The sequence below is a fragment of the Acanthopagrus latus genome, chromosome 21 (assembly GCF_904848185.1).
Source record: "Acanthopagrus latus isolate v.2019 chromosome 21, fAcaLat1.1, whole genome shotgun sequence".
NCBI classification, from domain to species: Eukaryota; Metazoa; Chordata; class Actinopteri; order Spariformes; family Sparidae; genus Acanthopagrus; species Acanthopagrus latus.
The window spans coordinates 9,901,492-9,928,026 of record NC_051059.1 but is presented as its reverse complement, the minus strand read 5'-3'; the positions used below and the strand labels follow the sequence as shown (position 1 = coordinate 9,928,026).

Genomic DNA, 26,535 nt, shown 5'->3' with positions numbered 1-26,535 from the left:
GATATCTCTGCAACACAACAATAGATACTGTAATATCAAAACTGCTATTACTTCACATTCTGTTGATAATATGTTATTTTTTATATTTTAACCTAACATTATTGTTATGTGAAATTACTCTTATATTTATGTTGTATTGCATAGTGGGAGTTGATCGATTATTGACCTGGCCATTTATTAGATTGGATATTCAGTATTTTTCTGATTATCAGTGTTATTTCATCAGATTGCTGATTAAAGGTGTAATATGTAAGAATTGGCCTCCTTCCAATTCATAGTAAAAACAAATGGGAGTGGCGTGTAATTTGGGTAACTGCTAGGTGCTGACTGTACTAACTGTAGTTTGGCTAGTTAGAGTTAGTTGGTTAGCCATTCTGACGGATCTACTGGTCCAGACTGGGAGCTTGGCACATGAGGAGAATGCTGGTGTTTACACCGCTAGCACAGGAGCTTTGGGCTAAATGGTTGGCATCAAGTCTGCAGGAAGAGTGCCAAGCTTGGAAGCCAACTTTAATAGTGGCCACACTGTGTAATTAAAAAGTCACATGATGCATTGCGGCCCAATGAGTGACACAACCCCTGCAAAAACAAGTTAATCACAAGTCAAACCATTTCAGTCAAATAAAATCGGGAAAGTCTAGATTGAGCCGCACAGTTACATTATATTATGACTTTTTCGAGCTGGTTGGACGCTAAACCAGAAGTTAGCTGTCTTGTGTACCCGCTCTATGGGCATCACAACGCAAAAGCTCTGGGTAATTTCATAGCTGGGAGTTAAAGCCACTGTGTCCAGATTTTAAGGTAACGTCCTTTCAGCAGCCTCGATATCTCTGTAACATAATACATTAACATCCTGACTTCAAACCCGATCTTCACAGCCTGTTGATAATTTTTGGTGGTTTTTATTTTATCTTATTATCATGTTTTTAGTGCTTTTAACTAGAACTCTCACTTACTGCATCTTTAAATATTTGGTGCACTACTTTGACTCTAATGCAGCAAGCCACCTGCAAAGTTATCAAACAAATGTAGTGGAGTAAAAGTGCAATATGAGCCTTCAACATGTAGTTGGGCGGACATATAAAGTAGAAAGAAAATAAAACAGTACTTAAGAATGTTACTCACAGTACTTGAGTAAATGTACTTAGTTACATTCCATCACTACCAAACAAAAGCATTCAAAATTGGGCTTTTAAAAAAAAAATCTAAAACGGGCTGTTTCACTAAGAACATATAGACCTGCTGCAGGATAAAACATGTCAGACACGCTGTCAATCACAAATTAGTGCTGAGCAGGCGCATGCCATTACAGTATGGGGCAGTGGGTTCAACGAGCTCTGTACATTATTGCAATCTCTATTATTGCTGATGGGCTGTCACGGTGCAGTGTGTGTGTGTGTGGGGGGGTCGATGTGGTTGCTGTAGGTGCGAAAGCAAACCCGGCGACAATGCGATGTTAACAGCTGACGCGCAGACAGGGACACCACGTGAACACACGGATGAAAAGGTGCATTCTTCAAAGCTCCGTTAAAAAGCGGAGGGGACTTCAGAATCCAGAGGTGCCTCCTGTGCGCTCGTAAAAAGAAAAAGAAAAAAAAGGCTTCTGCTGATGTTGATGGAGGGGGTTGCTTTCTCATTGTGCCAGGCTCGATGCGAAGTCGAGCTGCTGGTGAGACTGTAGGGGAAACACGCAGTCAAGTCAAGAGTGGTCGTCTTGTGTTTACAGAGCCCGGCCACTCTCACGGATTTCTATCACGATGGCGTGGAGAGGAGGGAGAAAACGGTCGTTTTATCGGCCAAATCCGTCCGCGTAAACCGAGGCTGGCGTTGTTTCTGACCCGAGGACTCGGAGGAAAAGAAAAGGTAATGTGTCCAGTTTATTTGGATGAATTTGGGAGATGTGGGGGGGTGAAAGACGTCGCTGCGCCGTGTTTTGGTCGACGGTGATGGTGGTGGTTGCTGTAGGCGAACCGGCGATCCAAGGTTCTCCTGACCGTTACCTCGGCATTGTTCTCCTGTCACGCTTTGGTTCTCTCGGTGTTCTTATATGTCATGTTTTTAATTATTATTCCACATGTGCGGACTGTTTAGCCCACTGATAGCGCTCGCTGCTCTATCGAAGCCCACGTCTGGCCACAAAATCCCCCAGCCAGCGGTGAGCAGGCCTGCCGACGGGATCAAGGCAAATCTCCCACTCTGCCAACGTAGCGTAGTTAGCATAGCGACAGGCTAAGCTAACGGTAACGGGCTAGCCGCTTCGCTGCGTCTGTCGTCTCTTCGACTTCTTTTCGTGTGTAAATATGTGGCAACAATTCTTCGTGTTCGCCGTTTTGCTTTACAGCGTCAGATGTATTCAAACGCAGCACGCAACTACAGGTAACCAGTGAGTACACATTGTGTGCGGCGGGGACGCTGGTGTTGTGTGTTGTGTTGCGGGACCACAAAGTTCCGTTATGTTTGTTCCGCTAGCTGCTCAACTCCGCTCACCGTCAACGAAGTCACATTGCTGGCCGGGCAAGCTACACGACTCTAGGGGCTGAAAGCAGAGACGGAGCCCTTCGACATGGCTTGAAAGACAGTGCTTTTGCGACGGGGCATCAAGAAATGTGTGTGGTGTGAGGTGGAAGTCGGGGCTGCTACTGAACCCGGTTGCACAGTGATGTGGTTAGGGTACGACACCATACAGTGGGGGGGCTCGTGCTGGTGGTCGTGGGTAATGAGCTGCTAGATGAACTTGCCTGCTCTGTCACTGTTAACAATACAGTCTGGTCATTACGCTCCTGTAGTTTGATAGTGCTGGACAGCGGCCTGTGGCAGGAAATGCAACATCCGTGGGTGGAAATTAAAGGTGCACTATGTAGTTTTGGGGAAGAGACGCAAATTCTTTGAATTTGAATACCTACAATATCAATGAGGTGATAATTCAAACTCTGATTATTATGGTTTTCTTTTTAATTACTGGATAAACAAGTTGTTCTCAGAGGAAAATAAGGTCCCCCAGAGCACTGTTGGGAACTAGAATAGGTGGCAGGGTCTGCCACATAGTAAAACAATATGAAATTGTGTTGTCCTTTTTTTTTAAAAAAAATAAAAAACATCAGTGTGTTGAATCAGTAATGAAAACAATGAGAGTTTGTTTATTTAGGCACAAAAAAAAATCATGGATGAAGGTCTTTCTCCTCTGATTAAAACATCTTCCCACAAACATCATTGCTCACCTTTAGCACCATGTTTTGACTAGCAGCATGCTTGCGCTCATTTTGATGCTCAGAACTAAACAGTAAATGCAGTTGAATGTACTCCATAAGTGTCTATTTTATGTTTTACAAGCCAAGTCAATAAGATGTATCTCGCTAGCGTTAACGAGTGGTATTTTTAACCTGGTGCAAAGCATCTGTTGCCTTGTGTGGATTATGATCTGCTCTTTGAAATGAATGCTCTTGCAGAGGTATTACAGTCTTATCTGAGCTCAACTCTGCTCAGACAGCTCCCTTTGCGTTAAAACCCCTCATTTACACTTGCCTCGAGCACTTCTCAGGATGAAACGGGGGTTCATCAGATGAAATTTGATACGTATTTTTTGAAACATGTCACATATGAAAATTTCCTGCACAGCATGTTGTGTTTAAGCAGGCTCTGTTTTTAATGAAAACTGTATATTATGATTATTATATATCAAGATTAAGAAAAATACGTGTTGAAAGCAATGGCACGGTGCAGGGTTACAGTCTATACGATTGCACATGACTCAGTGTAATTAGCTGAGTTTGTTCAAAACAGGGAACAGACTGCACAGACACAGAGATGACCAATGGATTTTCTCGTTCTGTTGTCAAGCAACACATAGACTTGTTCATTGCATTAAGTGTAGCTGGTTTCGATGTGCATATCTAGATCTTGATAGAGGCAGGTGATGAAAGTAACAACAATTTTTGGGTGACACTAACCCCCTTCATCTTATAGCTGCCAGGCTTTCTGCAGCAGTAGGGGTGTGGTTTCCTGTAAACTACCATGAACATGCTTTTTTTTTAGTGTTTTTAACTGCTGAACAACTGATGCTAAGCAGTGAGTAGCTGTCACCATGACTAAGTGTCCCATCTGCTTAAATTACCACAAATACTTGAAAATGTAGAAAATATTTTTTTCTTTTAGTCTTTATTATTGTGGAAGACTGTCCTCCAGACATCATTGTGTAGTCCTCAAGGAGAGAGGATGGTACATGTAGCCAAGGGAGGAGATGTCAAGTTCAGCCTTGGAATCAGACCAAAAAGGATCTTTAATAAAACTGCCTTCCATTCAATATATTCTGCTCTTTACAAACCTTTCCTAATTGTCTATTTTCCTCCAACCTTCCACATTTCTGACTCCACCTTCCCCCCCCTTCCCAAATCCCTCCCTGTGTATGTTTGTGTGTGTGTTGTTCCTCTCTCCTGTTACGCTCTGTTATTGCTCCGTTTGTCAGTTTTGTTTCCTTGCGGCTGACAGATGTATGTCTCTTTCGGGTGGTGTAAATATGCCGTGTCCCTGTCTCCTCGTTGTCATTCCAGGTGATGACCTGGATGGTGCCATGTGAATGACTGAAGACCATGAAGCCCACACACAAGCTGCTGTTCGTCCTGTGCCCCATGCTGGTCCTGGGCTTTATTTTCTACTCCTCCGGGAAGCTACATCTACACGTGTGGGGCCAGAAGCCTCGTAAGTGACATCTCCAGTCCGACTGTTTGTGACATTTATTCATCACCTGACTATCCATCTGTCGTAGCCCAGAGTGGGTTTGAGAGCTGCATGTATTTGAACAGTATTATTGAACAGATCTGTTTGACACCTGTCTCTGTTTTCTGTCTGCCTTTCTGTGTTGAATGCCAGTCAACTGTCCATCTGTTTTCAATATGTTTTTTGTTACAGTGCTGAACCATTATGTTTGTATGTCAAACTGTATGTTGGCGCCTCAAATCCTGTCTTTCCCTGATATTAAATTAGTTTTTCATCCACTTCACCAGAGCAACGGATGTTGTGGGGCGAGTTTAATCAGATTTTCTTGTACATCCAGTGTTAGTCGCCCCATCTCTGCTGCTTAAAACCAGCCCTTGTGGGTTGTCTCACAGATGGAGATCAATCAACAGCCATCTACCTTGGCTACAGCAAGAATACCTATGTGGTAACCAAGTAGATGAAAGCCTTTTCTTACTTTGTCTCATACAGTTTTCTAGATGGGAGGAAGTGATACTGTGAGTTTCATCATCCAAGTGAGGAAATCTCAAACTTGCAAAAATAAGACGGCAATTTCGCAATTCTCTCCATAACATTCTGAGAGGGCCTTCTTTAGCTTTCCACTGAAAGACTATTTTATAGTTGTGACTAACTATGGTATCCTTTTAAGAGTGTCCGTCTGGATTTTTTACTCTTTGTGTAGTGACGTAATGATGACAGACTTGGATACAAGTATTCCAGTTTGTCTCATAAGGACATAAGTCATGGGGCAAAATATGTGGTCAAGCTGCAAACTGAGGAGGAAAATTATGTCATACTATGTGGCTGACCCGAAGCAGCAGTCAAAATCCAGCAGAGGGGGCTAAAAGATTTGTCTCAAACAAGCTCGACAGTACATGCCTCTGCCCCCCACAGAGTCTGTTTTCTAGGAAAACATTCTCATGGAGCAGCATTTGGCACAGAAAACACAAATGTCAGTGCATTATCACGAGTCTAGCTAGAGGGACAGCATTCTGTCTGAGGTGTAAATCTAGTAGAAGAATGTTCTTTGTGTTGTGTCTTTTTATAACTTCACATTGGCTGTAATGTAAGGTTTGCCAAGGATTCTCTTAACCAGTTTAGTTAAGTCTTAGGCTGACTGAGGAACGTCCACTATTTACCCACCTGCTCCCTATGTGATGCAAGAAATACAGTCATGTGCAACACTTATCTCAGGTAGAGGAATTGTGCTTCTGGTCAGTGATGATTAATGATTTATCCTCAGGGCCACTTATCAGCAGCTGACTCTTTGTCATAAGCTCTGTTCAGCTATGTGTCTCCCGCCTTAAATCTAAGCTATACATGGCGATGTCATGTTTGAAAAAGGGCATCTTTGTCTAAGCAGGACAAAAGTAATATTTCTGCAAAGCCCTTGATCTGTGGAGTCAAACATACGTCAAAATAACTTTTGACCACTTCGGAAGCCACTGAGAGCGCTGAGGATGCTCTTCTTCCCATGTGCCATTACTTTCTTTTCCCTGCTCTAGCATTGCTCCCACTGTGAGGAGGAATAGGATTTCACATTTCGCTTGCCTTATGTGCCAGACCCCAGTGGGTGCAAGCAAAGTATTCTGTTATATTTGAACACTGAGCTCCATCATAACAGAGCTATGTGAAGTCAGAAGATCCTTCTCAATCAGATGGAAGAATTCAGCAATGTTACAGTCTGTAAGGTGAATAAGCTTCAAATGTGTCTGATAAGCACAGATGATCTTTGGTTTGATCCATATCACAGCGATTTCTCAAGCTGTGTGTTCAGGGGCACAAAGCAGTGAGAAATATTGGCTGTCTGCATTTCTCTGCTGCCAGATGTTTGGCTTAGAGCCGGTTAGAGGGGAGAGATGAACATGTGGATGGTCTTTCCTGCCCTTGTTCCGACCTGGTCAGCTTAGCCATGTTCTCTCAGTGAGAGGATCAAATCTGGATTATCTCTCTCCCTCATTCTTGATTTACAGTGTTAGAGACTCAATCGCTGCTCGATGGAAGCTTATGAATGCTGTGTTCATCATAAACGTCATTAAGAACATGTCTGTAGTCATCCTATACCTTTTTTTTTTTTTTTTTTACTTTTATAGGCATGTATTAAAGTTTTGATCGATTGATCTAGACATTAAATCTTACTTGTCCTACCAGACATTCATTGTTTGATAGCCCTAGTGCAGGGTTCAGCAAGCTTTATGGTTAAACGAGCCATTTTTGCCTCCCTCCATCACCAAAAAAACCTGTCAGGGGCCGCAAAACATACTTGTTTCTTATAATGACGGTAACGCAGAAAGACTTAGAAAGACCTAAATTAACACCATCAAAATTATTAATAGGCCTAAATGAGCATTCATTTATATTTTCACATGATGTGGCAACTTGTGGGCTACTTATACTCATGCTTATAGTATAAGGTACCTGAACCTCGCATTGCCATTGCAATGGTGCAGTGTTTTGGTACATTTATGAAATAAAAGAACTAGCCTACAATAAATAGAAATGGAGTAGTAATACAGAGTTATATGTGCCGACCTATTTAAATCCTCCCCGTGGATGTGAAAATGTACAAAATAAAAATTAGCCTCATCTGATAATAAATAAAACACATACCGACAGCCTAGATTTTAAAAACAGTAAAATTAAATAAAATGAAATTAGAAAAAAAACATAGTACAGTTTAAATGTTATTTTAGTCCATTTCAGTGTGAGTTAATCCTCCTTTTTTATCCTCAGCAGCATACAGCATTCAACCTTCGGCTTTGAGCTTAAAACACAATGATATTAACTCAGAATCATTCAATTAATCGCAGCTTGACAGTTTCAGTTCTTTGTGTAGGCAACACATTTTTACTGTAAGGATGTAAGGATCACTGAAGGCCATAAAACAGTGATGACAATATTAAAAAAAAAATAATAATAATTTCCATGTAAAATGACAAAGCTACAGGGAGCCACTGCAGAGGGCCTCCTGAGCCTCAGGTCGCAGACCCCTGCTCTAGTGGATGTTTACTGAAGGTTTATTTATGTCTGACTTTTTTAAGCAGAAAACCCATCTAAGACACAGTGGGACATAAAATCCCTGAGAAATATAAACAAGTCTGTGCTGGCCAGGGCCTTTCTGTGTGGGGTTACTCCTTATGCAGTCCCTGGGTCATGGCTGCCCATGGCTTCTTAGGGATGGGTTATGTGGAGAGGACAAGCATCACTTTGCTGTGATAGGATGATTGTTAATAATAACCAAAGATGATGATTCTTCTTCTTCCCTGAAAAGCAAACTGCCTGTAGAAAGTGTGGATGTGTGTGGAGCTCGTCACTGTGGGCTGTGACAGGAACTGTTTAGTCAGCTGCAGCATGCAGATCCACCAGCTGGTCAGCACATTCAGAGAGTTTGTTCACTCTTCTGTAGTTCTTCTTTAGCCCCTGTTTTATGTAAGTTTTCCCAGAATTGTTAAAGTCCCTCTCCAATCAAAAAGCTTTTTTTTCTTGTTCCCACAGTTGAATGTTTGTGATTCTTTGTTTAAAATCATGTAGATTTAGTTAGTTTTCTATGTGCTCATTTAAAATCAAACTGTAAAGGGCGGGCCTACGAGCATGATTTGTGACAGTACTATTTGTCTTGAAGCCAGTTTTGGTCCAGTATTCAGAATATATGTCACGCTAAGACCAGTGCACAGACACTGAGAACTGACACTGAAATTAACAGTAAGGTAGGAGACGTCTTGTGTCGATGATGGAGAAGGAGCAGGTGGGAATCTAAGGATTTTATTGCAGTAATCATTATACCTTAGCACGGTTATTATTTTTTTGTAAAAACCATATGTGACAAGCACTGGATATTTTTTTTAAGTATGCCTTAATGCACGTATGGAGGGGATTTTGGGTATTAATCCTGAAGTCATTGGTTGCCTGTTCCTCTTTTTATTATTGTCAATTCCTTCTTTTGTGATGGATTTTGTCCACTGTGCCTTTGTTCTTTCAACAATGGAGTCCTCATTTTTTCCACCTGATATAGTTCCCTGTACTTACTGTTGCTGCTCCAGTGGTGCTCTCTGTTCACTTGGTCAACAATTGCTGTGGCTGACAGAACAAGTGCTTGTTGGCTTCCCTCTCTGGGTTTCTGTCTCATTTGACTCTGAGACCATAATTAAAGCCTGTGCTGCGATGGCAAAATATATTGACACAGTCTGCTGAACTGCTGGGATAAAACCTAAATAACAGCTTGTTTTTTTTCTGCCTATATGATGCAGCTGGACGTGTAATGCAAGGGCGTTTACTGACAGACATTATTGGGGACTCTTGTGGTTAATGATGCAAATTTGCTATTGCCTCAAGCTTGTTGTTACTGTCGCTGCTATTAAGGGTCAATACAGCCAATCACAATACAGCTATAGTCATTGATCTGTGTTCATGTTGTAAGATAACTTTGCGACTACAAAACGGGGATCGACTTACCCAGTGCAGCAGAGCAGAAATTATTACTGGCCTTGTTTAATAGGCTGCTTTAATGGGTAGCAATCAGATCACTATTTTAGTGTTTTGTTAAAAAAGAAAGAAAGACATGTTTGTGGGTGCAAATAAACTGTATATTTGGCTAAATTGTATGGAGGATTGAAACTACCAACATGAGAGAGAGAGAGAGGGAGAGAGGGAGAGAGGAATAAATAAAAACAAATGTCTCTGTGAATACATTATATAAAAGCACCAAAAATTGTTTGAATTAATAGCAATCTTATTAATTCATAAAATCTGACAAATTGCTATTTCTGCTTTAATATGCCACCACATTTATTTCTGTTGATAAAACAATTAATTCCCCCCCATAATTTTCCATTTTTTAAAAATGATTTATACATTTTTTAATGAACTGAAATGAATTATTTACATATCTATTTGGAGCATTTAATGTCATGATATCTGAGATGCTAAGCCGTTTGTTTGTTTTTAAATATATTTTTTGGCCTTTTTACCTTTATTGACAGAACAGCTGAAGACAGACAGTGAACAGGTTGAGAGAGAGAGAGGGGGAGTGACACACAGCAAAGGCCCCCAGGCCGTGACTCTAACCCGGGGCTGCTGCAGCGAGGACAGAGCCTCTGTACCTTGGACGCCCGCCCTGCGCACTGAGCTAAACTGCACCTCAGCCATTTGTTTACTTATATCAGATTTTGGCAGTTTCAGTCCTCCAATAACTGATGAACACTATCAGCGATTGATTGGGAGGCTGCTGTATAAAGATTTGAGCTACTGAAATCAAGTTGAGTAATCATGCTTCCAGATAAGAGCTGCAATAATATTAAACAAAGTCCACTGACTGGACCTTTTCCAAAACTTCCAGCTATATTTGGTAGCTTTCACAAAGCAGATGGAGTTTGCTCGGTTATCAGGAAAATGTAATTAAACCAGTCCAATTTATTTTTTTCTTAGAGCATGATTTAACCAGATTAGTTGTAAAGTTATTTTCACATATAAATAGCAATTTTCAGATTTTTCTGCTACAATGTGGACATGGCCAGTAGTTTCAGCCAATTTCTTTTGAATTCAAAGCCTCACAACAGCCCAGTCACTTAAAGTGGTTTCATTCGCTAATAGTAACAGGAACACCACCCGATGGTGTTTAAATTAACACTTGCAGGGTGAGAAATGAATCTGTTCCACCATCCAAGCCGCTAACATGACAGCAGTAGCGAAGAAAGCACAGCTGTCAACCCTGGTGATGTCACTCCTAAATCACTGTGTGAAATAAAACATCATGCTGTTGTTGTTTTGATAGAAATCATGTTGTCTGCCAATGGTGATTCTCGGTGTGTGACTTTTTTATTATATATTCTGAAGAATAGTTTTTACCATAAAGATCCATGATCTTTCAAAGTGGGATTCACTTTCCTGCTATTTTCAGTCCTTCGTTAGTAGAATAAGGTCAGCAGTTGCTCAGGAGAGTGCTCTCAATATTCCCCAGTCCGATTTTCAACATCAGCAATTGCCTTTTCTTGTCTCACAGCTGGAGTGTTTGTACGCTTCTACAGTTTCACCTAGAACAGAAATGGTTTGAATTGGGGAACTGGATCTGCCAGAACCCCTTATAGGCAGGTTACATTGTGTTTGCAGCCTGTTATGTAGGAACACATTTCTGTACAGCAATTCACATTTGCAGAATGGTTTGCTGTCTTTTTGTCACATGGAACACTCGTTGTTCTGTTTTGAATAGGACTTTGTCGCTTTTGCCATAGTTTTGCCTCTTATTCCCTGATCCTCTATTTTTTTAAAATATTTGTTATTTGAAGCTAACACTCTTCTTGGTTTAATGACCTTAGTGATTCATAGCGATTCATCTGAGAGGGAAAGTGAAATAGTAAAATGTGACAGCTGTTAAAATCTTAGCACAATAAAGTCAGCTTTAATTCAGGGTAAGTCGGCCATTTACTGTGGGCCTGTCACAGCTGTCAACCCATCTTTTTAAAGAAACAGTAGGAATCTTTAATGAGACAGATGTGTGTAGTCAGTTTTATGATTTGTAGCTCTGCTATGAACGGCACTACTTAGACACAGGAGGATGAGTATAAAACCTTTTGATGTTTTTGCTTCTATCTGTCTGCCTTATGTGTGCATCTGTTTCTCTGCGTAGCCTCGGTCTGTGTTTTGCTTCAGCTGATGTTGAAAACACACTTTTGAATATTATGAGTACTTTGGTCTTGGTTAATAGTTTTGTGGTTAATAGTTGCTTCCACAGCTCTACAGTCATGAATCTTATTCAGTGTCTTAACCCCCTTTTGTTTTCAGAGGGTGAAGCAGAAGAGACAACTGTAGTGCTGACTAAAGTGGCTGAAGTGAAAAGAATTCCAGGTAGAGGCACTGAGACTCTGCCCAATTATACTGGGTGACTGTTGGGAATCGGATGATTTTAAAACTGGCCTGATTTTTTTTTTTTTCCATGGCAAATAATCCCTGCTAACTCAACAATGAAAGCTTTCCATTTTACCACTTACAACTACCTATCATCTTTTTTCGTTGGTTTAATCTCAAAATGTTTGTGCACATTCACTCATTCAGTCTTTTCGGGTAATTCTCAGTGTACCACTTCCATAATAACCACAAAGACACAATAGGGGCTTTCTGCTCTTAATTTTCCACTTCATTGGACTTACTGTGTTTGAATTAAGACTGAGAATTATAATTCAGCCTACTGGGATTAAAGCTATTAACCTCCTCCTCCTCCTCCCCAACCTCTTCTTCCTTTTGTAATGTCTGACATTTGCAGTTGACTTTTATATTCAAGCTCGATGCTGCCGTGACAGACTGACCTCAATCGGTGCTAACGGACCATTTTGTGTTTCAGAGCTGGAAACGGACATCACCGTTGGACGAATAGTAGGCTCAGGTACATCTGCAGCCCCCACCAATCAAACCTCCTGCCCATTCTTGTGGTACTTCTGCCATCTTTAAAGAAAATGATAGAGCCTTTTTTAAAGGAACAGTTCACTAAAAGACAAAAATTCAATATTCAAAATTCAATTCAATATTAACTCATCCCCATGCATATAAAGAGTCAGGTGAAGTTTTGTAACCCACAAACAATTTCTGGAGCACACAGCCGAATAGTGTGTAGTGTGCAACAGTGTAGCATACTCCCTAACAACTGAGGTAGATTTGGGCTGTTAGAAAATGTTAAACAGCCCAAAATACAAAACAAAATGGCTCAATACAGCTTGACTGTTATAATCCAGGTCTCCAGAGGATTTGAAAAGATGTTGCTAGAACCCTTTTTTCAAGATGAACTCTTCACTGTAGCTGCTAAGCAAAAAGTTTTAGCTTCAGACCATTATTTTTGCCTAAAAAAAAAAGGTAGAAGTAAGAGCTTTTCAAAACTATTTTCTGATCTCAGATCTTCTGGACATTTGAGTTACGTTGTTTATTTTTTTCTATTTTTTTAATGTCTTCAAACCATTTTTTCAGTTATTTTAGTAGGATGCTGCATGTCTCAGAAATGTTTTGTTGTTTACAAAACTTTCCACCTGACTCTCTTTTGGTGTGAGGGTGAGTTGATAATCACTGAAATTTTAGTTTTGTTGAACCAAAATTTTGCAACACTTCAGCAGCCACATTGCTGGGACGCTAGCAACACTTACAAAAAATCAGCCAACTTGGCCAACCCAATCTGGTTCTGACAGGAAAGAATGCAAGTTGTCATAATACAAAAATACTGAATTTAGTACCCATGGATACTAGTGGGGAGGAAACATCTGCTCAACCACGGTCCTCCACATGAAGCTGCTGTATGATACAACAGTGCCCTCTGTTGTCTTGGCTCAGTAACAAATGGTTGGCGAGTGAGTCTGCAGGAGTTTTGGTACATGATTCTATAAGGTTCCACAGACCAACATTTGTCTTACTGGTAGGATCCTGCCGCTTTAATTTCTCCCGAGCTGTCGACTTGGCCCTCTGGCTGCTTTATGCTTCTCAAAAGAAACACACACACACACACACGCGCGCTCATCTTGGCTGCTATGGCAAAGTCCTCATCCTCCAGGGCAGTGCTTGGATCCTTCCCTAACCAGCCGTCACGCATTCCCATTGTCCTTTTGTTTCTTTATCTTTCTCCTCCAGCTTCTCTGTGAAGACAAGATCCCCACCACAGGAGTAATACCTCACTCTTCCTACTTTGAACTAATGCTCTGTCATGCAAGATAGCTTTTACAGCATTTAACAGACAGAAATTAATGTAACATGTAAATTGTTTAATAGACACCTGCCTGTAATCATCATTATAAAATTTCACACCACTCAGAATGAAGTTCTCATTGCTCCATATCCTAGTTTTCTGTGCTTCAGCGCTTCACCGGGCACCTATTGGCTGCCTCTTTGGTTGTCCAAAGGTGATCTCTAACTTCTTTTCTAACTTTATTTTAAACTCAACAGATCGTTTTTGGCTGGCTTCTCCTTAACCTTGCTTGTTTGTGGCAAAAATCCTTAATTCTAATGCTTCTTTTCTTTTACATCCGCCATATTGTTTATCCTGTGAAGATTGCACAGGTTGATCACAGCCACAGCTAATGAGCTGATTGTTGAAATTATGTAGATTGGATGACCACAGCTAACGATCCAACTATATAAAGTTTCAACGACAAAGACGCCAATGCTTTGTATTGAGGTGCTTTTTGGCCAGCGTGGTAAAAATAATTTCCGTCTCTGTTTTTGTCTTTCCTCTCCAGTGTATGATAAGCAGGGCTTCCTGCTGCAGCTGGACACAAAACTGTGAGTACACCTCCTTCTTGTAAACCTTTCTGCCATTTAATGTAATATGGTTGGCAGTTCTCCATCATATACTGTGTGATATTTTGACCTTGTTGTATTTAGAACAGCTGGATTCACAGTAAAACTTTGACTCCATTACTTTAAATATGTTTTACAGCTTGTTCCACTGAACACTTACTCATTCAGGTTCAGCTTGATCAGTGGGGGAAACACAAAGCATTAAAATGTAAACCTTCGGCCTATCAATCTCTCTTGATTTTTTTTTTTAAAATAAACACAGCATCTCACTGGAGACCTAACCAAAACCTGGTGACGAATGTGCAGATTTAATCGGCCGTCGCAGTAATACATTTAGAGATTTGTGTGAGCCGAGAGGTAGTTGGTGTGTTCCCGTTTATTTCAGAGCGGCTGTGGTTTGTCAGGGCGAAAACATGTTACGTTGAGTCATTATGCGGCCATCATTGTGTCAGCGTGTCTTCTGATATGTGTATAATTCCCTGAATTGGTTTGACACTCTTGCACTAAACTGCCACGATAAGGCCCCTCTCTCTGGCCCTCCCATTACCAGTGGAGGCAATAGTCATATGCTGCCATCAGCAGCCGGACTCTCGCAGGGCACGTCTTTCCACACTCTGCACACACACTGTAAGCACTGTGTCAGCACGCACTTAGAGGTGGTTCTCACACAGGTTCAGTTTATTTAATACAGCTCCTTTACATTATATCTACAGTACCATTAATTACTCTATTAGAGCACATGCATACAATAGTGCAATTCATCTTGAGGTATATTAGTTTTGTGATTTGGGCAATTTATTCCTGCTGGTGGTCTGAGTGATTGAACAGTGCCCTCTAGATTTAATTCCCATCAAATTAAGAACCAACTTGAGGCCAATTAAGGCCAAGCTTCAAGTGAACAGCATTGGTGCCAGTGTTGTAAAAAGTGCCCAAAATTAATTCCTTAGTAAAAGTAAAGGTACTGTGTGAAATCTAATGCATACACTGTATACTGTTGATTTACTGTAGGCCTGGCGGATTGTTGGATCCGATAATCAGCATTTTTCTTCTTCTTCTGCTTTTATTTTGTTTTGCAGATTAAATAAATTAAAATGTGCTGGTTTGGTTGTGATGTAGCATGCACTCTGCAAAGAACCTAGTAACTAAAGTCATCAAATAACTCTAGTGCATTGAAAAGTAGCAACGTTATGCTTTTGGCTTACAAACCAATAAGAAGTTAACCCCAACAAACATTTTCAAGTCATTGATTCACAATCGTAATAATGTTTTTAAGGAAAAAGCACGTTTGCTCTGCACCTTTCTACAAGCTCTTTAGAGGTGTAATGTTTAAAAAGTGATCTGTCTGCAAAAATACAGCACATGACTAAATGTACATGGTTACATTCCATCATAATTCCTGCATATCAAAATATGTTTGATCAATTGATTCAAATTGTGCACAAGCAGGCTGCAGCCAAGCCTCTTCTCCTGCCAACACTGATTTCATGCAGTGCTAAGTCTCGGATGTCTCTCCCTTCTCCCTGTTTATTTGAACTAGATTCACTGCATACATCAGGTTATTAATGATCGTGCTAGTAATCGGGAGGTTCCTAGTTTTAGCACTGCCAGTGCGATTATTTGAACAAGGCCCCTCTGTTTTGTGTTGCCACACACAAGGTGATAGAGCTGGTGCAGAGTTCTCCAACTTCCTAAGCAACGTTTTTTTTCCCCCCTGTCTCTCAAAGATTGTTTGACAAGCTCCATTTTTGAAGCTTAGAAATGTGTCTGTATAATTGATAATCTGTTGTCATGATGTGCCTGATTAACCACCCTTTCTGTTCTTTTCATGTACAGGCCACCAGAGTTGGCATACAAGTATGGCAACCTCAGCGAAGGAGTGTGCAAGCCGGGATACGCAGCAGCAAAGATGACCACCATCTATCCTAAGTACGTAACGATTGCCCTTTTGTTTTACATGGATTTTCACATTACAGTGTGGAGATAAAGCACCAGATGCAGGCAGACTCCTTTGAAACTTGCTCCAAGAATTTCACATACAAAACTGAGAGCTTCACAAACAAATCATTTTAATTGGGTGTCACCAGGAGAAAAGCTAAAACTGTTACTCGAGCATACCACGGCACATGATGTCACCCCTCAAGCCGACGTGGCCTTGAGGGATTTGAGTCGGAAACAGAGAAGCCCCCTCATTCCTGTCCAATCAACTTTCAATCATGTGTCTATCATCTTTTCCCCCGCTACAAAACCCTGTCTGTGTCCTTGTGATCCCCCTGTTATACAAAAGAACCTTTGTCACCCGAGTACAAGGTCTCCCATCTTTTCTCCTATCGCATCCTAGAGCCTTAGAGGCTTTCTCTATGAACAACACCAACTAACTCCCTGTCCTGACTCATCACGAGCTTCCTGGTTTCCAGCCCACACAGTCCACACAGTCCTCCACGGCCTTCTCTGATGTCACTGGATCTTTTGATTTCTCTCTTTGCATCTGTTTGCCGCCCATCTCAGCCCGATCTATAGGGCATTGTCCCAGCAGCATTCTTGGAGCTAAGCTAATAGAGGGGCATTTACCACATTGCTGAACAATAGCCCATGGCACTTCAATGGAGTACTTGACCTAGTATGTATGCCATCCCCAAGTATTGAACCCGATGTATCTTTAGCCTGAAGATGCACAATTATGTTCAAAGCTGTAGATGCAAAAAACATGACACAATAGTTCAACAACAAATTCTGATACACGAGAAGTGAAATCTTCTTCCATCCCAGCTTGTGTTATATTCTGTCCAAGTATTCTATTCGAAAGGGAAACACCATCAACTACGCTATCAGCTGTAAATCGCAGTGCTGCTTAACAAGACAGACGGAGGCGTTTTGCAGAGCTGCCCTCCACCTATCTGAAAGGCTATGTGTTAACAATGTCCTCTCTCGTAATGACTTCCTCTAATCAGCCGCACGTGTCGGATCAAAGTTCTGTGCGCCACAGAACCCCCTGCTGGGAGCCCACTGATTACTACCACCTTCAGCCCAGTCACACACAGGTCAATGAGCCCAATTAATGCCGCACTTTTGTGGAAGTTGGTGTATATGTGTGTATGGATAAAGGTACACTACGTGTAGTATGTGATATCCTGTGTGAAAAGAAGTGAACCAATTAACATTGTTAACCTGCGTGTTCTCTCTTAATCTCAGTCTGCTTTTGTATGTTTACCAGGCAAAACAGATTAAAAAGTCCTTGTTAGCATTTTGCCCTTCAGTTCAGATGTCGGAGCAAACCTACTTAACCTCTAGCAGTGAGGTCCTGTGGCTCCCCCTCTAATCATCTCCTTCTTCCTCCATGTTTGTCTTCTCTGAAGTCTCTGCCCCGCAGAATCCAATTTATTTTCTACACCTGACCCCGCCTCCTCTTTACCCAAAACTGTTTGTATTGGAGCCTTAAATCAAGTGCAGTGAACTTGAAGCGGCACGGTTATGAAAATATTTCCCGTGAGAGATGGACCCCTGCAAAGGAAATGAGCACAATGCTTCCCCGTGCATCGGCTGTTTTGGGAGCCCTCACTTTTTATTTAACAACAAGCAGCCCCCTGTCTCTCTGCTTTGTCAGGATGTCAGTGACTGACTGTTGGTCAGGGCTCAGCGACTCGCAATGGTCCCATGTTATTTATAGCCCCTTCTGGCCTCAGAAGTCTCGGGTTTAATTAATCTCCATTTGTTTTGGCAGGACGGGAGTCTTTGAGTGTGTATGCCCCTGTCAGGTGATATGAGGAGGAGAGAGAGTCAGGTGAAACTCTCTCTCTCTCTCTCTCTCTCTCTCTCTCTCTCTCTCTCTCTCTCTCTCTCTCTCTCTCTCTCTCTCTCTCTCTCTCTCTCTCTCTCTCTCTCTCTCTCTCTCTCTCTCTCTCTCTCTCTCTCTCTCTCTCTCTCTCTCTCTGCTGTCATGCTTTAAAACTTGGGGACAATGAGAGTATCAAAGACCGATTAAGGTGCTTGGAAGGGGTTTAAGCTAACCAGAAGACCTCGCAATATTGTCGGCCATGTTTGGTCATTGCGCCTCACAGCTTGTGAACCTATTGCAGTGTTATGTTAACAAGCCATCCAAGATTCCTGCTGAGAAACGCGGGTGTGTGTCCTCTTGATTCCAGTTTAAAATGCCATTGCCAGTCAGTGCTGTCTGTTGGCTGTAGGAGCCATGATTTACAGGTGGGGAGAGGATGCAGTAGTAAGTACTGGCGGTCTGGTTTCCGGTAATGAGACAGTGTAGCAATCTCTGTAACTGTCTCCTATCATAAACAAAATAATACACAGCAGCTCAATAGATCTCTCCAAGGCGCCTAGCATTGTCTTTTTCTGTGTATGTGCGTGTCCTGATTGATTATTTAGGACTGACATGGCGCTCCATGCACGTTAACGTCTCTCCCTCTGCACTCCTCGCATCCACCCAGCTTGACAGCAGGTCATAAAAACACACATCCATCCTGAAGCTGTGCTGGGGTCGCAGGCATGACTAAGAGGAAATGGCTTCTTTTGATTTCAGGACTGCATTAATCAAAGGGAGACACACACACACGCACACACACTTAAACAGATACACAGGATGAGGAAGGGGCGATGCTGGAAGTACCAGTTCATGGGGCTTTAAAAACATCGGTCACAGACGTGCTTTTGAATATCTTACTCAATTTTCTTTTGAATGTGGCATGTTCAGTTGCTTTCTCGTTGGAGTAGTTTAAAGGGACAGTTCATGGAAAAACCAAAAGTACATATTTTGAATAATATTATGAAACTAGATGGTACTCAGCCTGTGGAGCTCAAATCGCCAAAGACATACTTTTTAGGAACTTTTGCAGGAACCATTTTCATGCTGCTGAAATCAACACATCAACACATGCCAACCGTGTCGATACGCAGAAGGACACATGCATCTACTCATGGATGAAAAAAGCTTGTGCTGAAGACTTCGGGGGGTGTTGACATTAATTGTGTCCTCCTTGGCTGAGCGGTAATGTTAGCTAGCTTAGTTAGCCTCTTGTCCACAAAAGATCCATCTCACACCAAAACAATCTAGATGGATAAGTAACTCTACACATAAAAGGGAAAAGCTATTTTTGTTGGGTGGGAACTGTCCCACTGACTTGTCAGAGGCAAGCACAATTATTTCATATTTTAGGCTCAAGCCTATGTGAATCGTCTGTATGCTTGTTTTTTTGATGTTTTTTTTTTTCTTTGGGAGAACAGCGAGAATAACTTCCTCAACTCTAGCTCCGTTTGTAGAAACAGTCTTGCCCCAGATAATTTAAGGAAAAGTATTCTGGCACGGGTAAATTGTCACGGCAGATTTATCAAAACCTAGAGTCAGCTGTGATTTAGGCCTGGGTGGAGAGGTTATGTTGATGGATTACACAGTGCAGCCGTCTTCTGTGTCTCCCCATGCCTCTCAGTTTTTATTACCCAATAGGTTCTCTAGCTACCTTGCTAATGTGTGTGCAGACTTTGCTTGTTTTGGGAGGCTTAAGCAAGGGAGGTGGAGATTCTGTTAGGTTAATGACAGTGGAACAAGTAAATGCATTTATCACCCTGTAGCTTACTGTTCCAAGTGGAGAGGGGATTATGGGAAGTCACAGGGTCTCTCTATGGAGAGGAGAAAATGTGTTTGGGGGGGAAAAATGCACAACAAAATAAATGATTGTTACTCACAGAATCAAGAAAAAAGGTTTATTATAATACAATACTTTTTTTGTTTTTTGTGCTCAACTAATGAAAAATGTCTCTCTTCTTCCTTCTCCTCTTTCATGCTTCTGTCTGCAGGTTCATGAAACCAGCACCTATGTTTCTTGATCGGAACTTCAAACGCCTAGCAAAAGTCAGCAGTTACTTACCTCCATTTGGATTCAAAACACAAGGTAAAAATTCTTTCCATCGCTTTCGTTTGGCTAGCGACAACTGCTATGTATTTTTAATGTGTATAATGTCAATTACACATTAATGTGTGTTTTACAAAGGTTTTGGGGAGTACTACTACGTATGTGAATAAGTAGTGTGAAGACTTTTGATCCTCCAGAGGAAGCTGCATGTAGTCTGATTTGAATGTTGTCACTTTGTGCTTAATGTAGTCATCGGGTTTTCGAAAGCAGTCAACTAGTCTAGGATTGCCCGTCTATAATCAGGGTGTCCGCGGCATCTTAAAGTATAAAATTTGACAATCCCAATTTTAGGCCTTAAAAGTCTTGAATACATCCATATTTTGCATATAGGTCTTAAATTACATTTAGTTTGGTCTTAGATATGTACATTCATTTACTACTTCCATCATGGCCTTTTTTGTTGTTTTTGTTTTTGTTTTTGTTTTGGGGAAATGTGTTGCTGAGATTCAAAGTTAGTTCCGTGTGTTGTACTTCTTTCTGAAGTATCCAGGAACATAAGTGGCATTCTGCCAACAGCTTGGTCGGAATTTTTTGTCGTACACAAAGGCTTCGACAGCGGAATCTGCTCCTACTATGGGAAGGTGTAAATTTAACAAGTGTTGTCTTGAACAACCAGAATTCAGTTGGTCTAAAGCCGAACCTCATGATGAATCTGAAGCACTCTGCAAGAGAACCCTCAACTTGGGTACACTTGGTGTGAAAGCACTGGTGTCACACGCACGCGCCCACACGAGAGTTAACTAAATTAAATTAAATTTCTAGATAAAAACTAAACTAATACTCTTAATCACTTGTTAAACTAATTGAGACTAAACTGAAATAAAAAAAACAAACTGAAGAACTAAATTAAAATCAAAGTTAATGAAAATGTAAAAACTAGGATAACCCTGACACACACTCACTCACTCCATTCTTTATTGTTTGAGTTGCTCTGTGAATGGCAATAAATTGAGTTATTTCTGGAAGTAATTCTGGGACTTTTTTTTCCTTACTTTTTTGTACTTTGTGTAGGTCATAAATTTAGTTCAAAATAGTCTTGAAAAGGTCTTTAAAAAGTCTCAAATTTGACCTGTTCAAATTTGTAGGATCCCTGTATAACACTGTTGGACAGTTAACAAACAAAAGATATCAACAAATTATTAATATATGCATTCTTCTTTCTTTTAAAAACCTGGTGCCTGGTGTACTTTCCAAGAATTATAAACGCACTTACTGAAATTACTATCCTTTAAAACTAGTTTGATAAATGTTTTACCTTTTTAATAAGCAGAGGGATTTGCATGTTGACTCTGTGTGGGAGCTTGACATTGGCTGCAAAGGTACATCACATTATCTGAGACTATTAAACCGTCTGATGGAGTTGGTATCAAGTTCAGATTTGTGTGTTTTCAGTAATGTCCAGATCATTTCACATCCTGCTTAAAGCTGCCAACGTGGATCAAAGGAGGTGATGAAATGAAAAGTAGGGGCTGTCAACCTTCTTCCCTTATCATGAGGTGTCTGTCGGCTTCTCTCACTATATCTACTTTTGTGATCAGTGGTTCAACTTGTCAGACCGATAAACAAGTTGTCAACATCTCTTATGAGACAAGGTACATTACCTGACTAAATTGTTATCCTGTTTTCCTTTTTACATTTTTGAAAACAATCTTTTTACGCTGTTTTCATCATCAAGGTTTTACTCTGATGGTTCAACTGTGCAGAATGCCAACGTTCTGCCACTCTGCACTTTTCATCATATGTCATTGTTGCAAGGGTGGTGTTTTTGGCAGAATATATTCCGCCTCAGGTCTGTTTCTCAGCTGTGTCCTGAATTGAGACGAAGTAAGATTTATGCAAAACATGACCATGACTCACATCATCCATGTTTATTGTTTGACTTTAGAGTAGTGATGAGTTCTGATAGCTGGTTTCTTTTTGGATCCGGTTGCAAGTTGGCAAATGCCCAAAAGCCCTTATACCAATCTCTTTTATTAGCAAAGAGCAATGGAAAACATACAGGCAGCAGGCTTCTCGTTTTTAGCCAGCTGACACTGGATTGCAGCTGTTCATTGACCGTGTTTGATACATCTGCTGCTCATCTCAATCATTAGGCTACTCCAAAAACTGGGTCTCTGCCTTCTTGGCCAACAAAAGGTGATTACACATCTTTGAGTAGTTGTTTTAGCCTTTAGCTTCTTGCAAATGTTGAAAGATAAACGTAATGACATTCAGTCAGGGATTCTAAAAGGATTAACATTCGATAATTGGAATTGATATTGGGTGTGAGTCAAAAACCTTTCAAATCCATCCTTTCTTCTGGGTTGTATTTTTTACACAGCTAGTTCAAAATATTTTTTTTGGCAGTTGATTGCTAAACATCAGCATTGGAGGTTCCGTGAACAACCATCAGAACACAGTTCCCTTCTCGGAGCTGGATGATATATCAGAAAAGGAGGATTTGCAAGTCTTTCTGTTAAATCAAAATAATCCTATTTTAAACATGAGGCTCAAAGAAAATCACATTCTCTGCATGGGTGAAAGTCTGCACGTTTCACTCTGGCACATTGCCATGAAACTATGTGGCATTTGAACATTTTTTTTTTTTAACCCCTGGCCCGTGTTCAACCTGGCTCAGCCAGTGTTCTGACCTTCTGACCAGGGTGAAATGGGATGAAAAGAAACAGATTTGTCTTAATACTCCAGGGCTGTACTGAAGGCCTTTTTTTACATTTAAAAAAATCTAATTTAATCTAAAAAAATCCTCAAATTTAATAAGGTAAGTCATTGATGAATAATTTAGTCTTGAAATTAAATCTGCTTTCTTAAAGTAAAACTGAATCAGACTGGTGATATCTTCAGCATCTTTCTACAGTTGTTGGTATGAACGTGATGACGTTTAAATGGAGCGACAAGTGAATGCGGATACGTAAGCTTTTTTTGTAGAGACTTCATTAATTGCTTTAATGGTGTTGGAACCTAAATATTTGTTTATGTGAATTATAGAAATGATTACGTATATCTTTCTTTCAATACATTTTGCCTTTTTAATGCAGCTGTGCAGAAAAAAACTGCAACCTTATAAGTGGTGTGCATTTGCCTGTGAGATGAATTTTATCTTTGGACCAGGGAACTCGTGTCTCCCAACACTCCAACTTTAATGCCTCCACACACACTTGTACTTGTTCCCTTCCTTAACACACACTCCAGCTCTTCAGATATCAGACCAGTACACAGTGCCATGGGAACTGAAGAGATAACATTAACCCGGCTTCAGTGACATGCTCTGTCACATATTTTCCAATACTTACAAGCAGAAGGAACAGTGAATGTTACCTTTGTGCTTCGCTGTCATACGAACACACACACACTCACTGTCTCGGTCACTATCAAAAGGGCACTCCCTGTGCGAGTGTTCCACCTGGTTTCTGTTTTCTCCACGGACTGCGGTGGCGGTGGGGTTTCCCTTTTAGCGGTACTCATGTGGAGAGATGATACGTGTGGATGTTGAATAGAACGCCACAAAGGATTCCAAATTGGGAACATGGAGTGGTGGGGGTGGTGGGTGGTAGTTTTATTTTTACTTTTCTTTCTGCCTAGAGGTATCTTCGGCACACATCAACCGCAGCATGAGAACAGTTAGGCTGTGCTGATTCAGTCGCCGAGGGAAAACCACACTTGTGAGGACTGCAGGATGCTGGCTAGCTAGTGAACGGTCAATTTCAGTTTTGAATGATATCCTTCAGCAGTCCAAAGTTAACTGCTTACATTACGATCATCGGCCAGAGAAGTCGCACCGTTTGTCTTGACAGTTATTGACAGCTTTTTTAATTTTTAGAAATCAAAGTTTAAAAGTTTAATCAGTGATCTGCAGTAAGGTTGACAGGAACTATAGTTATTAGCTTCATGAGCTTATGCTGATCTGAACTGTTTGGGGGAACTTTGCAGGAAAGACTGCAAAGCAGGAAACAAAGAGCTGAAACAAGTAGTTGATGAAGTGATTATCGGTCATCAGAAATTAAATAAACTTTTTTTTAATAATCATTTATCATATAAAACTAATGGAAGAAAGGTCAAACAGTTTCTAATTACAGCCTTTCAAATATTGATAATTTGAGCTTTTATTCATCATATTTCATTGTATATCTTTTACATTGGGTTTTGGAATGTCAGTTGAAAACAACAAACAATAACACAAAAAACAGACATTTGAAGATGTTACCTCAGGCTCTGTCAAGGTACAATGGACTCTGCTCTTTATCAAACTGAGTGCAGATTACACTAATGTTTTACTCACTTGACTATTACTCTGATTCCATTAACATAATCAGAGTAGGACGTTTACGTAAGCTTTGCCTCAGTCACATGATCAACCTCTGTGAGAGGTAATGCTCATTTTTGTTACATGAGACCAGAGCAGGTGCACAAGTATGGGAGTTAATTCATTAAAACTATAGGTAAACTATCAGCAAAACAATTAATGGAGGCCCCTGAAGTATAATCTGTAGTGCAGTGCCAGAGACTCAGGCCATGTCCACACATACCAAAACAATCTTTTTTTACCCCATCTTCCTTGGCAACGTTTCAACAATATTTGCTTCCAAACAGATCCATTGAAAACGTCTCAACACGCTGTAGCTCATATTCCAGCCTAAAGGTGCTGCTTGAAATTCACCAAAAACGGAGAAGGAGAAGTAGGAGTAGAAGGAGAAACCGAACAAAACAAGAAGATGACAAAAATGGCTATTCAGTTGTCCATAATCCTTTTTCACTGAGGGTAGTGGCAGAGGAGCGTAATATTTTGCCCTAGTAACCCTAATAGGCTCAATATCTTCTGCGGCACGAACACAAGCATGTAGTCCACCATTGTTGTTGTTGTTGTTATTATGAGACGTGGCGGGTCAAAGGCTAGAGGTCGAGGGGTGGGGCGATGGTGTCATTGATACATTGCTGTCCACACAAGAATGCAAGGGCAGCATTTCGGATTTTTCCACCCTGAGACCAGGTTTCAAAAAAGTGTGTTCACAGGCGCAGGGTTTACAGGATCCATGTGGACGATCGGCCAAAACGATGCTAAACACATGCTTTTACACACAGAAGCGTTTCTATGTGGATGGCCCCTCCAAATACACTTCAGATTTGCAGTCTTCAACATGGCAATAGAGATTGCGCCACCTTCGCGTGTACAGCTACATATATTTAAGGATTATTAAGTTATCTACATCTTATCAGTTATAATCAAATGATTATTTTTACTTTTTCACAATGGCGAGTCAAAAGCCTATTAAGGTGCAGTCCTAGCAAATACCACTCGGTCATCACTTGATTGTTTAGGCTACACTCACCCCAACAATGTGTCTGTGTTTATAGGTTGTTTGATGCTTCTGACCTTCCTCCACAATACCAGCAAAGATTTTTGTCATTTCACAAGTTCCATGTTGGACTAATGTCTGAACACTCAGCCGTTCGTCTTTGGCTCCAACACGAGACATACTTGGCTGAAGTGTTTACCCCGGGTACTTATAACAATTAGCTTCCATGTCGTTCTCTGGAAGCGAGTCCTGCCCATTGTGATTTTTCACTTTTCACCCTCTTGGATCCAGGTGTGGTCCTCAGCCTTGTGTTTATGCTGCTCGGGGTGATGCTTGACGCCAGACATCGACACCACATCCAAACAATGGGCTGTGTCTCTGTTCGCCTCTCCTCAGCAGGTTAATCATTAGGATCGTTAGCCAGGGTGAATGGGGCTGTAACGCGGCTTACAAACTGCTGCGAGGCCCCAGTCTAAACTCTTGTGGTCTCACTCCCCCTTCACTCTCACTTTTGCTGTTGCTCTTGGCCCCTCTTTGCTTTATGGTGATTATATTAAGTGAAATAGAGAGGGCAATGAAAATACCTCATTTTCTTTTAAACAGTGGTGCTTCTGCATCACTACAAATGTACCATGTGTCAAAGATAGCAATGGCTGTAATGGAATCTGCACATTCTGGATGTTATGATAGGTATGAGAGGCCTAAAAATGGTCAGTAGAAGAGAGGAATATATGTCACATCTAATGCTGGAAGCATGACTTGAACAGAATGCACCGTGGAACATGGCAGGAATGTGTGCTATGGCTAAACATCCCCGTTTTTCACTCCTGCGATCAGAGGGGTGCTAGCCACGCAGGGAGACGAGCTCAACATCGCCCACTTAACAAGGAGAATGTGCTTGTTTGAAAACAGCATTCCTCTCTGAGTGCTTTTATGGGAGAGTTTCTACATACACACGCATACCATCCTGAGCTCTGTATGTCCGTCTCCCCTCAGATTCACTCCTCAGGAACACAACAGCTTTTTCCCCTCCGTTATCCCATCAGCACTATTCCTGAGGGCTGATTGGTCACTCCTTATCTGCGAGTGAATAAACGGAGAGAGGTGTTCTCTCCTCCGACTGTCTTAAAGACCACCTAGATTGCTGTATCACTGCTGGTATGTTGAAGTCTCTGGCAGGCTGTTAATCCTTTAAAGGAGCAATTCCCTCTGGTTTTTCGCTTTCATATATCTCATTTTCATTATAAGCTCTCATCACCTTTTCTGTGATGTTTAAACCGATACACTGCTGTGTGGATGCTGAAAGTGGCTGATCCTGATGATAGCTC

The 26,535-nt window shown here is 41.1% G+C and overlaps 1 protein-coding gene and 1 long non-coding RNA gene across 9 annotated transcripts in view; both read left to right on the top strand.

Annotated features, from left to right (window-relative positions):
• st3gal3b (ST3 beta-galactoside alpha-2,3-sialyltransferase 3b) overlaps positions 1–26,535 on the top strand; it is a 54,862-nt gene that overhangs the window by 6,019 nt on the left and 22,308 nt on the right. For 2 of the 8 annotated variants that reach the window (XM_037083668.1, XM_037083669.1), the window contains exons 2-7: positions 4,548–4,695; positions 11,509–11,571; positions 12,065–12,106; positions 13,938–13,980; positions 15,832–15,924; positions 19,801–19,895. In XM_037083668.1, the coding sequence (XP_036939563.1) occupies positions 4,587–4,695; positions 11,509–11,571; positions 12,065–12,106; positions 13,938–13,980; positions 15,832–15,924; positions 19,801–19,895 (445 nt within the window). In that variant the 5' untranslated portion in view covers positions 4,548–4,586. The other 6 variants (XM_037083666.1, XM_037083665.1, XM_037083667.1 and 3 more) reach the window with 6 other exon arrangements.
• On the top strand, positions 25,195–26,335 carry LOC119010975. The gene is made up of 3 exons (XR_005072102.1): positions 25,195–25,411; positions 25,499–25,606; positions 26,204–26,335. It is a non-coding gene; the product is annotated as an uncharacterized LOC119010975 (long non-coding RNA).